At 39.8% G+C, this 15,710-nt stretch overlaps 1 protein-coding gene across 8 annotated transcripts in view; it reads right to left on the bottom strand.

Moving 5' to 3' along the window:
- NAV2 (neuron navigator 2) overlaps positions 1-15,710 on the bottom strand; it is a 333,951-nt gene that overhangs the window by 204,018 nt on the left and 114,223 nt on the right. For all 8 annotated transcript variants that reach the window (XM_039534978.1, XM_039534979.1, XM_039534980.1 and 5 more), the window contains exon 3: positions 10,232-10,284. In XM_039534978.1, the coding sequence (XP_039390912.1) occupies positions 10,232-10,284 (53 nt within the window). The remainder of the gene's footprint in view (positions 1-10,231; positions 10,285-15,710) is intronic.

The following is a 15,710-nucleotide window of genomic DNA, read 5'->3' as shown; positions in this document are numbered from 1 at the left end:
CTTTTGGATGTATTCCAAGCAGCCATATAAACCACGGTCTCTGTAGAAAAAAACCCAAACTTTTCTATCACTGTTTTCATGTTGAACAATGCCAGTATTTATAATATCTTTCACTCTTCTGACCCTTCAAAACAATACAGCAGGACTCAGCCATAGCATCTTGGGTCACAGTATCAGGGATATCTTCAAGTCTGTTAGAAGTTTTGCCTTTTTTTTTTTGCGCTAGTGGGCATGATACAAACAACTAAAATGATACTAACTACACTAACTATAGAAACCATGAGTTAGCGACCACTAACTAGCCTAACAAGAGATTGCACAAGGCACCGAGTAAGGGGACACTACAGAGGTTCCATCACGCTGCCATGGATGGTAAGAAGGAACTGAGGCTCCATTGGGCCAGCTCTGCCCTTTATGTACTTGGGTGGTGGTGAAGGTGGGCGCCAGGATTTCCAGGGCGCAGGTGTGGCCAAAAAGAATCTGTTCTATGGTGCATGTGCATCAGAAAAAAGAATCCATAAGAACAATCACTATAAGAACCACCAACCTTTAAGTTACATATAAAAAAAAAATTCAAACTGGAATTAAGAGGTTAGACACCTGCAGAAGGCATGGAAATACGTGGTACTGGTTACTGTACACTGTGTTTTTCATCCCCATCCAGGAACTCCAGTACTGAAGGATTCGATATATCAATCTGTAACCTGAACGGGTAAAATTAATTCTGAAATCAATCAAACCCTGAAACAAAGAACTATAATAATCACATGAAACATTTAGAATATGGCTTTATAATTCTTTCCTCTAAATAAAACATTTTCTGTCTGTATGTTGCTTTGGGCCACTTTCTTTATATAAATAAATTGTTTGTTTCATTTTCAAAATTAAAATAGCATGTATGGATTGATTTCAAACAAGGAAAGAACATCACGGGCCAAATCCTTAATTGGGGTTAAATGATGTAGCTCCATCCATCTGCTGATCTAGCACCATGTTCTTTAATATTAATGGGCTAGATCAAGCATTTAGGCTCAAGCTAGTGTAGGGGGCAGTTCATAGCTACCCACTCCAGCAATAGCTCTGGTAAGAATACACCTCTCTGAAGAACACAGCTCCTCTCTTCCATGGTGGCAAGAGAGAAGGAGTGACAGCTCCTGTGACAGCCCATTACCAGACACACCATAGCCTCGCCATCATGGCTGGCCAACATGCGTGTTTGTGGGTGGTAAGGAGGGTGCAGTCCATGGCTCCACCTACTCTGTGCCCACTTACTTGCTGGGGTGGCAGAAGAGCAAACATTTTGGGTGTACAGTCCCTGCTCTCCTTCCTGTGCCTGGACCCAGCAACCAGGTCCTACACAGTCTCGCTGGGGAGTGTTTCAGAGTGGTAGCTGTGTTAGTCTGTATCAGCAAAAACAATGAGGAGTCCTTGTGGCACCTTAGAAAGTAACAAATTTATTTGGGCATAAGCTTCCGTGGGCTAGAACCCACTTCATCAGATGCATGAAGTGAAAAATACAGGAGCAGGTATAAATACATGAAAGGATGGGGGTTGCTTTACCAAGTGTGAGGTAAGTCTAACGAGATAAATTAATTAACAGCAAGATACCAAGGGAGGAAAAATAACTTTTGAAGTGGTAAGAGAGTGACCCATTACAGACAGTTGACAAGAAGGTGTGAGTAACAGGAGGGAGAAATGAGTATTGGGGAAATTAAGATCTTACTCCTCCTCACTCTTCACTATAGCTGCATAAACCAGGACAAAGGCACAGTTTAGCCCAAAATAAGCAAGTTAGATTAGGGATTTATAAAAATAAATCCAGCCAAAAACCAGAGAATAAACTGTCCTGGACATACATCACAGCAGCTTTAGAGTAAGACTATTTAATTACTTAAAATAACCATATTAAACATACTTACACAGAGACCGTGCATCAGCAGAAGCCTGAAATCAAAGATCTACAAACAGACACTCTAACAGAGGTGAAAGCTAATTTCTCTGGACTGGATAATCCTTTGTCAAAAGTATGACCCGCTTTGGATATTTGAGTGTGAAGAGCTTAGTACTAGGTATTCTATAAATAGAGACATATTCAAATAGAGACATAAGCCTAGGTGGCAAAAGAAACAGTTGTATAAACAGCTTCAACTACTAAATCACAAACCTGACACAGAATCTTTGTCACATTCTGGTTTAGTATGAAGAGTTTCACAACGTATCTCACTGTATATTTTTTTCTTATGGATAGAAAAAATAGGGTTTCTGTTCAGAAATAAAGCCACTATGTGGAATTCAGAAAGCAGGAGCTTAACTATGTAAACATGAGCAGGTATCTCTTGCTGTCAACATATGCTTTAAACTTACATTACTCAGATCCATCCCATTTCGAAAAGCTAGAAAGATTTCCCCATAGCTGGGGCTCAGAAAGGGAATGAATTAATTAATCCTATAATTATAGGTATCCTATAGCTACAATTTATTACCTGTGTGACTGATTCCCTAGCCCCTTGCTTTTAATCTTTTTTCCCTGCAAGGAAGCTTAAAAAAAGGCCTTTACCATAAAGTCAAGTGAAAATAATGCTGAGGACCGAAGACAAGTACTGTATCGTTAAGGATCTGTCCTTAATTCACTCTGCACATTTCAGCCTGAGCACAATTTCCACTCTTGAGACCAAATTCAACCTTGGTGCAAGCAAGTGAAACCACACTGAACTTAATAGTGTCTGTTGTTCCTACAAGGGTCTCAGTAATAGGCAATTTTACATAACAGATGTTCTATAATATGTAGGCACAATAAGATGAGTTAAGGACGGCCTCATCTCAGATGTCCTTTCTGGTTTATGTCAAAATCCTAGTATGATGTTAAACTTTGAATTGTTATAATAAATTAATTTTCTCTTTTTTACTTTTCCGGTTGCATTAAGTAATCAATTTTTAAAATAAACTAAGCAGCCACAGAATAAAATCATAGCCATCAAAATGTGAATCACTTTTACTGGGGGAAAAAAATTTCATCTACTGCACATCAAAGCTATCACTCACTAACATGAGTGTGACACATATTTGCTTATTCTTGGGTGGAAGACCATTCCAAAAAGTCCCCTTTCAATATACAGCAAGATGCAGAAGCTGATGCACACTGCAGCTATGCTTTTTTTTTTTTCTTTTCTTTCTTTAAAGGACCCTGAGACTGAGGCTACCTTAAAAAAAATGCAGTGTTAGACATTCCCATACTTAATATTTAGCCAAGTGTCTCAGCATGCAGTCGAAGGAGTTAAGCTAGTGGCTGCCATAGTAAGTCTGGCATTAATCCAGGTAATGTTTTTCCCTTCAGACTAACATACAGCTGTGCGGATAAATACCAGGCTAAAGCCAAAAGATGTCTTGTTACTATAGGAACACCAAACAGATGCAACATTTAAACACAAACTTACTGAGTAACAAAGTCAAGGTAATAATAATGCCTAACAAAAACCAAAACACAAAAGTTCCCTGCATCAGATTTCTCAGGATAACCTTAGAGAAGAATTATTGAAAATACACATCTTTATTTAACCATCGAACTCTGATTCCAAGAAATCCTGCACCTGGAAGTTATGGAGAAAAAAAATGTTTGTCGTGCTTTTGATCTCTTCTGCACTGCTGTGTCTCTGAATTAACAGCACATTTCTAGGCAGCAGAACTCTGCATTGGGAAGGAAGTGCTCTAGTGACAAGACCCCTCCAAAGTGAGAGGTTCTTGGGAGGGGCACCCTAAGATGATTTATTGCGACCAGTCACACTCATCTAGACAACAATGGCATAAAAGTGTTTGGAGGATCAGGCTCCAGTGACTGCTGATTATCCAAAAATAAAGACAATGAGAGGGACAACGAGGCATCTTGGTGGAATTTCTCTGTAGGGTGTTAGAGCTTGAGTGCAATTTCCACTCCTGAAACCAGATTCAACCTTGGTGCAACCAAATGCGACTACTCTGAAGACAATGGAGTTACACCAGGGCTGAATTTGGCTTTGAGTAACATGGAGCAGCATCCTCAGCATCAGATAGGAAATGCCGAACAGCATTTAAAAGTGATCCCTACAGTTAACTGACAAATTCCAAGGTGGGTCCTCTGTAGGGTAACCGGATGTCCTGATAAAATCAGGACTGTGCCGATTTTTAGGCATTTGTCCCGCGTCCCGATCGATGTTCGGTTGGGACGCAATTTGTCCCGATATTTCGCACTCCTGTTTTGTTTTGTTCCGTCGGCGGGACTCCGCCTTCCCCTTCCCAACTCTGCTGGCGGGACTCCAGGATTCCTTTTTTGTTTTCCTCTCTCTCTCTCTCTCTCTGCCAGCAGGACTCCAGGACGCCATGGTTTTTTTTTTTCTCCCCCGCCAGCAGGACCCCCCCCCCCCCCCCCCCAATGTGTCCTGATATTTTCTTCATCCCATCTGGTCACCCTAGTCCTCTGCAATCTCCATATGCTGGGTGGATAGTAACTGTAGTGCCAAGAGTGAGAAACTGCAGAGGTGAAATTTTCAAGTCTCTAACTGTAACAAAAATGACTTTTAAGAGACAAACTAGAAGGCATGGCCCTAAAGTCTCTGTTTTTGATATCTATAAAGCTTCAATTAAATACCTGGGGGTTAGTGCAGAAGGCAGCTGCCCACTTAGTGATGCTACACACATAAGGTCAGATCCTCATCTGATGTAAATGGCTACAGATCCAACTATTTCAATAATGTACATTTATATTCACCATACATACATCTGACATATGAATCATATTACACTTCTTCCAAGATTCTACTGGATTCCAATTTGTTTTGGAGTGCAAATGAAGATCAATTCTTTTAATTGTTAAATCTCTTTATGGTTTGTGTCCTGGTGGCAACCCCCATTTTCTTATTGATCCTGGCAGCTGAGGACCATTGACTCCTGAATTTACTTTCTCCCTTAACTTTACTGACCCTCAGGGCACTTTGTAAGGTGTCCTTATTTTATTTTTTAGGGGAGAGGAGGCTTTCCCTTGTGACAAGACATCCCTGTCTGGGGCACCCACATGCAACAGGCCGCACCATGACAGGTACGTCTGCCTCCATTTCTCCTTTCTTCCTCCCATGAAAGGAACACAGTCTTTCTCAATGTCCAGTTCAAAAGTCTGCCGGGGGAAAATGTATTTATTCTTGTACATGTCCAACAGCCCACAGAACCCTCATGATAAAACCACTGTCCCAAAATATAACAAGTTCACAACAGTTTTCATGCCCACTCCTGGGATATCATTTCCAGCTCACTCACTGGAGAGTCATTAACCGTCTGCCCCCTTACACTTTCTCCCCTTGTTCCAGGGCCCCAGTATCCAGGCCAGCCACCTGATTGCTCCCAGTTTCACTTTCTTCCCTCATGACTCATCTCCAAGAGCCCCAAGTCAGCTCTCCCGAGAGAGAATCCCTGCAGTGTTCCACTCAGCCAAGCCTCCCTGTCTGAGGCCTGGTCTACACTACAAAGTTAGGTCGATATATGCCACATTAGGTCGAGTTAATAATGTAGGTGTCTACACTACCGAGTCCCTTCCGCCGACCTAAAGGGTTTGTAAAGTCAACTTCTGTAATTAATATTTATGTTTCACCTCTATATTCTAAATATACCAGATATCTTTTATCTTTGGCTACATCATCCTCTTCCCTTTGCTGAAGTAGGTTTTCCTTACAAGTTAAAGTCAATGTATTGCTAATATGAGCCTGATCGTTACTCAATGAATCATGCCAATGATGTTAATAAGAAGTGTTTCAGGCTCTGGCCCATACTGGACTAAAAATAGACTAACTCTGCACAATCTATAGCCAAATGAACAGTAACAGAAACACTGAACTCCCTCCTTTTACTCATGCAACATGACAGGATATCTGCATCACAGATGATATTTCAGAGTGTTATGGGCCAAAGTGTGACAGGTGTTGTCGTGATCTCTTTTTCATAGACAAATACACAACAGTGGTCACCATTAAAATGATGAATTGACATATGACCACAGATACCTCATGGTTACCACAGCTATTTCCTATTCTAAGTATATGGGGAAATTGTGGTGTCTCTGCCCAGGCTCTGCCAGGCTTCCTGTGTCTCCAATATCTCCTCTGGGATGTCCCTCCGCTTCCTCAGACTTAGCATGGATAAAGCAAACCCTCTCATCGTTCTCTCTACAGAGTCCCCCTTCCTCGCTATTAACAGCTCCTCTCTTCTCCCACTCCTTCAAACTCATATGACACTGGTTGTCTTTGGTTATCCATGCTCTTGCCAAATATTGTCACTATATTACTCCCTCTAACATTTCTAACATCTGTTGCTTCCTGTCCATCCACACTGCCAAAATCTTGGCTCACACGCCAGTTCTCTCTGATCTCAATCTCTGTAAACACCCCTTCTCTCGGTCTCTTACCTTGTGCCTCTTTATTTTACCTGCTGGATAAATGATCTTCCTTTCCCACTTCTCTGACCGTATCAGCCTCCTTCTTAAATCCTTTTACGGCTCCTCATCTCTTTAAAACTCCTCATCCTGATGTTGAAGGCACAGCACTGCTCTGCCCCAGCCTAAATATCAACAACTTCTTTCTACCTACTTCCTACCCTGATGCTCCACTTATCTCCTCCTACTTGCACCTTCAGGCTTTTTATCATCTGCTGCCTATGCCTGCAACATCCTTATTCTCCCACTACACCAAACATCCTCTCCCATCTACCTTCAAATCCCCATTTGAAAAATATCTCTTCCTTTACATAGCTCTCCACCACTAACCTCTACTCCTGTGCTATTGTGCTTCTTTTCTTTTCTCCATCTTATTCTCCAGTTTAATACTCTCATCTTTCAAGCTTCAGACAAAATATACAATTTGCATGATCTTTATGTCTTGTAACCATCATCGCTATCTTCACTCTTTCTTATGTGTTGTCATAATTTCCTATGTTTATGTAACAGAGGACCCCATCCATCAATCTGATCAGGGTGGGTGGATGCCTGTACCCACATGGAGCCCCACAAGCCCTACACACGGACTTCACTGAGGTTTGGGACTAGTGTTAGCGTCCACAGGGACCAGATGGCAGGATCAAGGCCTCAGCTATTCAGAGTAAGGAGCTTTATCTCTGTTTTCTCTTTAGTGCCATGGAGATGGAAGGCCCTAGATAAATATGAAACAGAAGAAGATAATTTCAGATATCGCTGTGTACTGAAGTTTACAAATGCTGATTTTTAAAAAAAAAATGGAGACCACTGTACATGAGATATGCTCACATATACAGAGTAGAATCTGTATAATGACATCACTGTGTCACAGAAGAACTTCATTCTATCAGCTGTCATTAAAACCAGAACTGCTATTTATACATCACAATTTAGTGAAATGTCCTATGCGTTTCATTCTACTTTACTCTAAAGGAAGTTTCACTGTTTCTATATGCACAAGATTGTAAGCACCACTGAATACTCAGCATCTGTTCTCTAAGGAACCAGCATTAACTACAGTAACTTCCTATAAGTACAACAGATGGTACTATGGTATTGCAAACTCTGCAGAGTGGCGGATATTGAGTCTTTAATGTCAGCCGTTGGACAGTGAAAAAATAGATCAATATAAGATAAGAAAACGGTTGCCTAGCTTCTGTAATGCAATAATATTAAGAGAAAGGCATCCCTTGATGTGCTTCATTGGCCCATGTTTGTTTGCAGTATTTTTTTCTACAACATGCACACAAACAGGAAATGGATTTTTTTTCTTTCATTCTTCAAGAATGAAGCTATTTTCTGACATGTCTCATTCTATGCCAAAAAACTACAATTGTAGGGATGGTCTCTGAATTTTTCTGGACCACTCTATACCGCTATATGCTTAATGTACCCTACATTGTCTTCATGTCATCTGGAACTAATCACTGTCAATTATAGGCCTTTGTTGTTCTATTTAAACAAATATACATTACATAAATATAAATGATCCAGAAAAATCTGTTCTTACATAGTGGACAGTTATGAAAAGACATTTAATAGTATGTATATAGTAGTACAGTTTCATAATAAGCTGTGCTGTATTTCTATTTGAGAGGCAAAGATGTCATCTGCCTTTTCCATCTATTGAACTTTAACATCCAATTGTTAGAAGCTGTAATGTAGTTATACACAGCTGTGACTGAACAATTAGGTAAAAAACTAGGGTGAGACTGTGTGTCCTGGTGTGAGTGAGAGGGCTGGAAGGACACAAGGAACTTTCTCCCCCATGATGCCACCTGCACAAGGGCCAGGCACAACAACAGTCCCTGTGCTTTGGGGAGGGCAGGGACTGCTCCCTTTTAGTGTCATCAGAGGTGGAAATTACCCAAATGACACGAGCTGAGATGAAGCCATGGCCTCCCCCGATCAAGTGCATCAAGTGATGTAGGCTGCACCATCCAAATTAACAGTGTCGATCTCACAGAAAAGTTGTGCCCACTGACCCAATGCAAATGATTGCAAACATTACCCCCTCTGGTTTACAATGTATTATATTCTTAGAGCACAAACACTAATAAACACTGGCCTTTAGTATTCAGTCATGGATAACCATGTGGATATGCACATCAATGCAAGGAACAGCCATGATGATCTTGTGTTTCCATTGGTAAAGAACCGGAGTGTCCAGCACTGACTACAGTGCTAAGCATCCTAAACTGAGTGGGACAGATTAGACAGCCCTGCCCCAAGCCATCCTTCTGCACACACCAGGAGTGCAGGGTCAGTACCTTGGAGCAGGAAGTGAAGGGAGAATACCCCCTTTTAGTATGTTACACAGCTGCTGCCCTAGCACGCATGCTGACAGCCATTATGCCCAAACCTGGCTTCCGCAACAACCCTTGGTGTCGGCTCTGGCTGCAAACACCAGAAGAGATACTTTAACTCACTTTTTCTCTAAGAACTAATCTAACTTTACAATGTAATGGATTATTTTTTGTTTTATGTATTTTGGTATTGCTTGTAGCTCATGAATGAAATTCAGTTCTTACAATACACTTGTGAAACATTAAATTACAGTGATCTTGAAAGTTTCCTCAATTATTTATAATCTAGACAGCTGCTGTGGCTACAGTAAGAATAGCAGCCAATCTCTACCAAGGAGTAAAAGTAGCAAAGATAAATCTGTAAAGATGTTTTTCTTTTTAAGGAGTGGTTGCTCTGCGGATATAAAGAGGATAACCTCAAAGACGGGGGGAAATGGAATAGTAAAAGACAAAACAGTTTCAGGCTCTGGGATGGAAAACTGCTTCCAAACTTTTAACCCTTCAACTGATTCCATCATCAGATATATACAAATTGAACACACAGTGAAAAAATGTAAGAACTAAAACCACACATAAAATATGGTAGAGAAGTTATACTAAAATAATCCTAAATTCAGTATCCAGCTGTAATTTGTACATATTTAGATTTAATGTCATCACATGGATTCTGTAAAAAAATACAGACGAACAAAGGCCTTTTACATTTAAATAAATACATTTTAAATAATCTTATTACTGTTAATAGTCTCAAATATCTTGTCTAGAATATTAACTGCACTAATAGCAAACATATTCTTCATGTACTGTATACTTTGAGTTCTGCTACTGTATCTTTTGGTGCTTGGTTTCAAAGATTAAATACAAACCAGATAAGTAAGAACATTTTACAGATAAAAACCTGTCACTGAATCAAAAAAGACAATGCACATTTAAAACTTTTCATTTGCAAATTCCTTTCTATTTTGGCATAACCACCGTTAATATATGAAAAAATTCTGTCTTGTGGGAAGGACCTAAAATATAAGATGATCTTAATAGAGCCTAAGAGATTGTAGTCCGTTAGCCTTAAAATTCTTCATTTTATTTGGAGCAACCTTGACAAAAAGCCAGTTGCACATCTATTTTCCTGCTTCTGCAAAAACTTATGAAATAAAAGCACAGTATTTACTTTAAATAATAATATACAAAAACAGAGTATCTCAAAAACATTAAAATATCACAGAAAGAAAAGTTATGTACCTGGTGCTAATAGATTCAGACCCAATCCTTCTCCTTTTGACTTCAATAGGATGAGAAATGGATCATTAGTTCTACTAACAGTCCAGATTTCCCCTTCTACTACATTGGTGCAAGCATTTCACAATACTCAGTTAAATTGACTGTCACACTTTATTAGGAATCGAGTAACACACACATGCACGGCTGCTTTACCACTTACCATTTGAGATCTGTTCTTTGGACAGCCATTGATGTCTTCAATCTTTTCATTTGCTGAAAAACAAATATAAAAAGTAATGCAAAAAGTGCAGTGAGGACACTTGTACCAGTTATTTCCAGAGCACTTGTTGCTAGCTAAATCAAGTGGCCTAAGATTCTAGTTGTCCAATCAAAGCAAATGTGTGAAACATTGAGACCCATGCAGTGGCTGGATTTTTCTCATGGGTCATTCCTCCAGAGACAGCTGGAGCAAGGTCATCATCATTTCAAAAGGAGACAACTGGGCTGACATTTCTTAAAGTGAGAGGTAACTCCTTATACAACCAAATGCTTAAAAACTGGGTACTGCACTGCATCACTGGTGTAGATGGATGTCCACAGGGATCATTAATTTCATAAAGTGTATGTGTATATCATAGATTTGATTATCAGAAGGGACCACTGTGGTCATCTAATCTGATGTAACGACATCTACCTAATACAGACTTCCCTGAATTAACTGTTGCTTTAAGTCCAACAGCTGTGGCTGAATTAGAGTATATATTTTAGAAAAACATTCAATATTGATTTTAAATGTCCATTAATGGGGAATCCACCACAACACCTGGTATATTGTTCCAGTGGTTAATTACCTTCACTGTTAAAAAATTACCCCTTACTTCTAGTTTGAAGTTGTCAAGCTTCATGTTCTAGCCATTGGATCTTGTTTTACCTTTGCCTGCTAGACTGAAGAGCCCTCTATCATCAAAATTATATTCCTCACCTAGGTGCTGACTATGATCAAGTCAGCCCTTAACCTTCTCGTTGATAAACTAATAGACTGAGCTCCTGGCATCTACCACTATAAGGCACATTCTCCAACCCTTTAATCATCCTCGTGGCACTTTTCTGACCCTCTCCAGTTTAGGAATAACCTTTTTGAAGCGTGGACACCAGAAATGGACATCGTATTCCTGTAGCAGTTGCACCAATGCCAAATACAAAGATAATATATATCTCCTTTGTTCCTATTCCATATTCTTCTGTTTATACATCCAAGGAGCACATTAGCTCTTTAGGCCTTTGTCATCCTGCAAGCTCATGTTCAGCTAATTATCCACCATGACCCCCCTGCACAAGTCTTTTTCAAAATCACTGCTTCCCAGGATATAATCCCCCATCCTGTAAGTTTTGCTGCATTCTTTTCTCCTAGATTTACATCTTTACCATATTGAAATGCAAGTTATTTCCTCATGCCCAGTTTACTCAGCGATTCAGATGGCTGTGTATCCGGGACCTGTCCTCTTTATTGACCACTCCCCCACTCCTTTGGTCATCTGAAAATTTTGTCAGTGATGATTTTGTTTCTTCCAAGACAAGTGTTAAGCAGCATAGGGCCAAGAATCAATCTGTGCCCAAATCCCACTAGAAACATACCCACTTGATGATGATTCCCCGTTTACAATTATATTTTGAGACTTGCCAGTTTTTAATCCATTTAATGTGTGCCATGTGGATTTTGTATCATTCTAGTTTCTTAATCAAAATGTTATGTGGTACCAAGTCAAATGCCTTACCAAAGTCTATTGTATCAACATTATTACCTCTATCAACCCAAATTTATAATGTCATAAAAATGATATCGAGTTAGTTCAATGAGATCTGCTTTCCATAAACCCATGTTATTAACATTAATGATATTACCCTTTTAAAATTATTTAACGATAGAGTCCGGTAACAGCTGTTCCATTATTCTCTTTAGTATTGACGTCTGGCTGACAGGCCTATAATTACCCAGGTAATCCTCTTTATATTTTTGCAAATTTTGTACATTAGCTTTCTCACAGTCCTCTGGAACTTCCCCAGTGTTCCAAGATTTATTGAAAAAGTAATATAAGCAGTACTCAGCCAGCTCTTTTAAAACTCTTGGATGCAAATTATTCAGATCCACGGATTTGATGATGTCTAACTTTAGTAGCTACCGTTAACATCCTCCTGAATTACTGTTGGAATGGAAAGTATTTCATCATCATCTATCAATATATCAACTGTAGTGTTTTTGTTTTTTGGGGTGGCTGTTTTTTGTTTTGTTGTTTGTTTCCTCCAAACACAGAATGGAAATATTTACTGATGACTGTAGTAGGAAGAGAGCCTGAGACATAAGCCCTTGTATCAAAGATCTGGTATGAGGCAGAACCTGCTCACAGAATCTGGCAAGAACAGGGCTTATATTGCAGAAATACACATTCCTAAAAAAGTGCTAAGCACAGAGTACTCAAGCAAACACATCCTGATATCAAGTGGTACCAGAACATCCCGATATCAAGGATGGTACAAAAACATTCCCCCAGGATAACAAAAATACACTGGCCCCTCCTAAAAGATAAGGTCAGAATGACAGTATGTAACTTGTTTATATCAGGGTATAAAAATGTACCTCAGAGGGAGTATCTTTGGCCAACCTAGGGGTCAGTGGAAAGTCCCACCATTGACTGAGCTGCATCAATTGTCATGGGCATACATGTCTTAATAGCTCGTGGAGTCTGCCAGGTGCTATTACCGTGCTTCTTCAACAATAAACCTGGCTGGATGCCTTCGTACCTTAATGGATCTTGTGGTCATTGGGCGGTTCGCTCAAAGTCTGCTCTGCCAACTCTCTGTTTAGAGCTGGGGCAGCATACAGGGAAAACATACACACACAGCCAAACATCTGACCTCAGTGACTTCAGCATTTTTGCATTATTATTGACAATTCTACCATTTAGACCAATACCATTGCTAGAACTCCTTTCATTCCCAATATTCTTAAAATACTCCTCCTTATTGTCCTTTACTCTTCTGGCCAACGACATCGCCTAGTGTCCTTTTGCTTCCCTTATCAATTTTCTATGATTTCTAGTTTCTAATTTATATTCATTGCTATCAATGTCCCCCCCTTTTTCCAACTTGTTACAGATTGTTGTGTTTTTAAAAATATTTTTATAGCTTCGTTCTCTTCTCCTCTAAACCAGGCAGGTTTTTTAACCAGTGTAGCTTTCTCCCAATTGTGACCCTGTGCTTTCTTTGGGCATCTAAGAAAATGTTCTTAAATAGTTCTTAATTTGATTCACATTTTTCTGTTTACATTCTCTCTTAGCTCATTTGTCTCACAATTCTCTTCTGCTTTGTGAATTTGGCACCTTTAAAGCACAGGGGTATATATTGCTGATTTGGTATCATGGGACAGGTATCAATACATTATAAACTAGAAGAAAGAATTGGTGTTGGTGGTCACATATCTTCTGTGAGGAAATCTTTGGGCTACAGAAAAAAAATTGATTAGGCTCAGGGCTTTCCCATAAACAGGGTCCTGTGTACTCTGTAGCAGAATGGGATCATATGCCCTACCAACAACCCCTACACTCGGTGGCGGCAACTTCTATAATCCACAGCAACATTAATGTATTCCATTCCTCTCTATCCACAAGCACACACAACTATAGATCATAGCTGAAAATACTCACTGCCCCAAAATTTGTCAATGGTTATTTTCAAGAATAGTTTTTCCACCACCACCATTCTCTCCTGCTCCACTCCCTGGCCTCAACTCCCATAGTATGGTCCACACCACCCAGTGGCTCCAGGTGGCTAAGGATAGCAGATGGAAGAGAGAGCTACTAGAAGAAATGGCAGAGGGGCATACTGGCAGCTTTCTCAGCAGTACTTGCAGTGGCCTTTGGTTGCAGCCTGGCTGAACTTCAACCCCTTTCTTTCTGCTTGCCTAGAGAACAGTTGAATATGGCTCTCTGCAGACTCATGCAGATGATACTGCATCACTTACACAATCCACAATTTTGAGTTTCTCTCTGCAACCATAAGAGCTTGAAACAATTTCAGATTCTGGAGCACAGTTCTCAGCAGGAAGTAAACCCCATTGCAAATTCTGCAACCTCAGAATCCGGACTACATTGGTCTTTGCTGTCAACCCTTATTTACTGCAGCCCCATCAAGCTTTGATTATCTTCCTAGGCTCTTCCCTGCACAGAATGGGTCTCTGTATCATTAGCCTGGCCTAAAATTATTCTATAACTAACATTGTACACTATGGGTTTATAGAAGTACAGCTCCAAGGCTGGAGAGATATTTCCCCATTTTCCCCATGGCACTTTACCCATGTACAGTCAGATTACTCTGGTTTTATGAGAGTGAAATGAATTTCAGCCTGAGATTTTTAAACGTTTCCGAACTTCTGCCACTTGATGCATACACTGAGGATGTTTGATGACTTCTCTCTTCCCCTTTATTAAGCTAGACATAGCAAAAGCAGCTCAACTCAGTGATAAAAGTAGTATGAAGAGAAATAGTCATTTTTTCATAGACTGAATCTGAATCAAAGGAGAGAAAAGGGAACCTAAAGGAATGTTTGGTTTTATTTCTTCTGTGGCACATGCATTATAATACTGTGAGACAGGTTATTAGAGTCAAAAGTATATGGAAACATGAGGGGGAAAGAGAGTCTCTTCCACAACGTGTTGTAAAATGTTCTTTAAATCTGTTGGTCAGGCAGCTGCTGGTATCCCAGATATAGATATGCATTCCCCACAAAAATAAAAATCTTCAACAAATGGCACTCGATACACTACATGAAAAGTTATGATAGGAATGATTCTAAACTGGATAAGGACCATGCAGAGCAGAACATGGGTGGACATAGAGAACCTTTTATACAAAAAGTAACTCAACACACTGTACAATGAGTTAAGTTCTTTGTTACAAACAGCTTTGTTACAAAGCTATTAAGCATTAATCAATGCCTCAGCCACATCTTTGGACCTTACAATAATTTTTCCCGAGTAAAAGGAAGTTGGCCAATACAGTTCATAAAGTGCTAAAACGTTTACTTGGACAGCTATCCAGACCCAAGCAGAAGAAATCTCTGCCTAATGTCTCATCCACAGGATAAATTGTGATCCTGGTATGTCCTGACTGTATATGAGTCCAGATGCAGATTTGGAACATAAACCCACAACCTTCTGGCCCAAAGGTGAGAGTAATCAAGGCTTTTCTACACATGAAAGTTATTCTGGAATAAAAGAGGTTGTATATTTAAAGCGGACAACCATTCCAGATTAACTCTGTGTTTGGACACTCTTATTCTGGAACAAGAGAGGTTTTTTTCTAGTTTAATTTGACATACTTCCAGGTGAAAATTCCTGAATAGTCATTCTGAATTCCAGGAACAGACAAGCCCTTAGTAAGCAACAGTGTTAACTGAGAGATCAGTAATGTGACAGAGGCAGCAGTTTGGCAAAATAGGACATTATTGTCCATTATTTATGAAGATTATCATGCTTGGAAAATAGTACTGCAATTGCTTTCAATCAAGAAAACTAAGATACTAGGAACTCTGTGCTATTAAATAAATGGCTTTCTAAAAGTAGACTGAGTGTCTGATGCTGCTCCTATTAAAGTCAATGACAAAGTTCCCATTGACTTCAATGGGAGCACACCCCGAATACTTA

The sequence above is a fragment of the Mauremys reevesii genome, linkage group 4, assembly GCF_016161935.1.
Source record: "Mauremys reevesii isolate NIE-2019 linkage group 4, ASM1616193v1, whole genome shotgun sequence".
NCBI lineage: Eukaryota > Metazoa > Chordata > Testudines > Geoemydidae > Mauremys > Mauremys reevesii.
The sequence above is the reverse complement of the archived record's forward strand: the minus strand, read 5'-3'. Positions and strand labels throughout refer to the sequence as shown.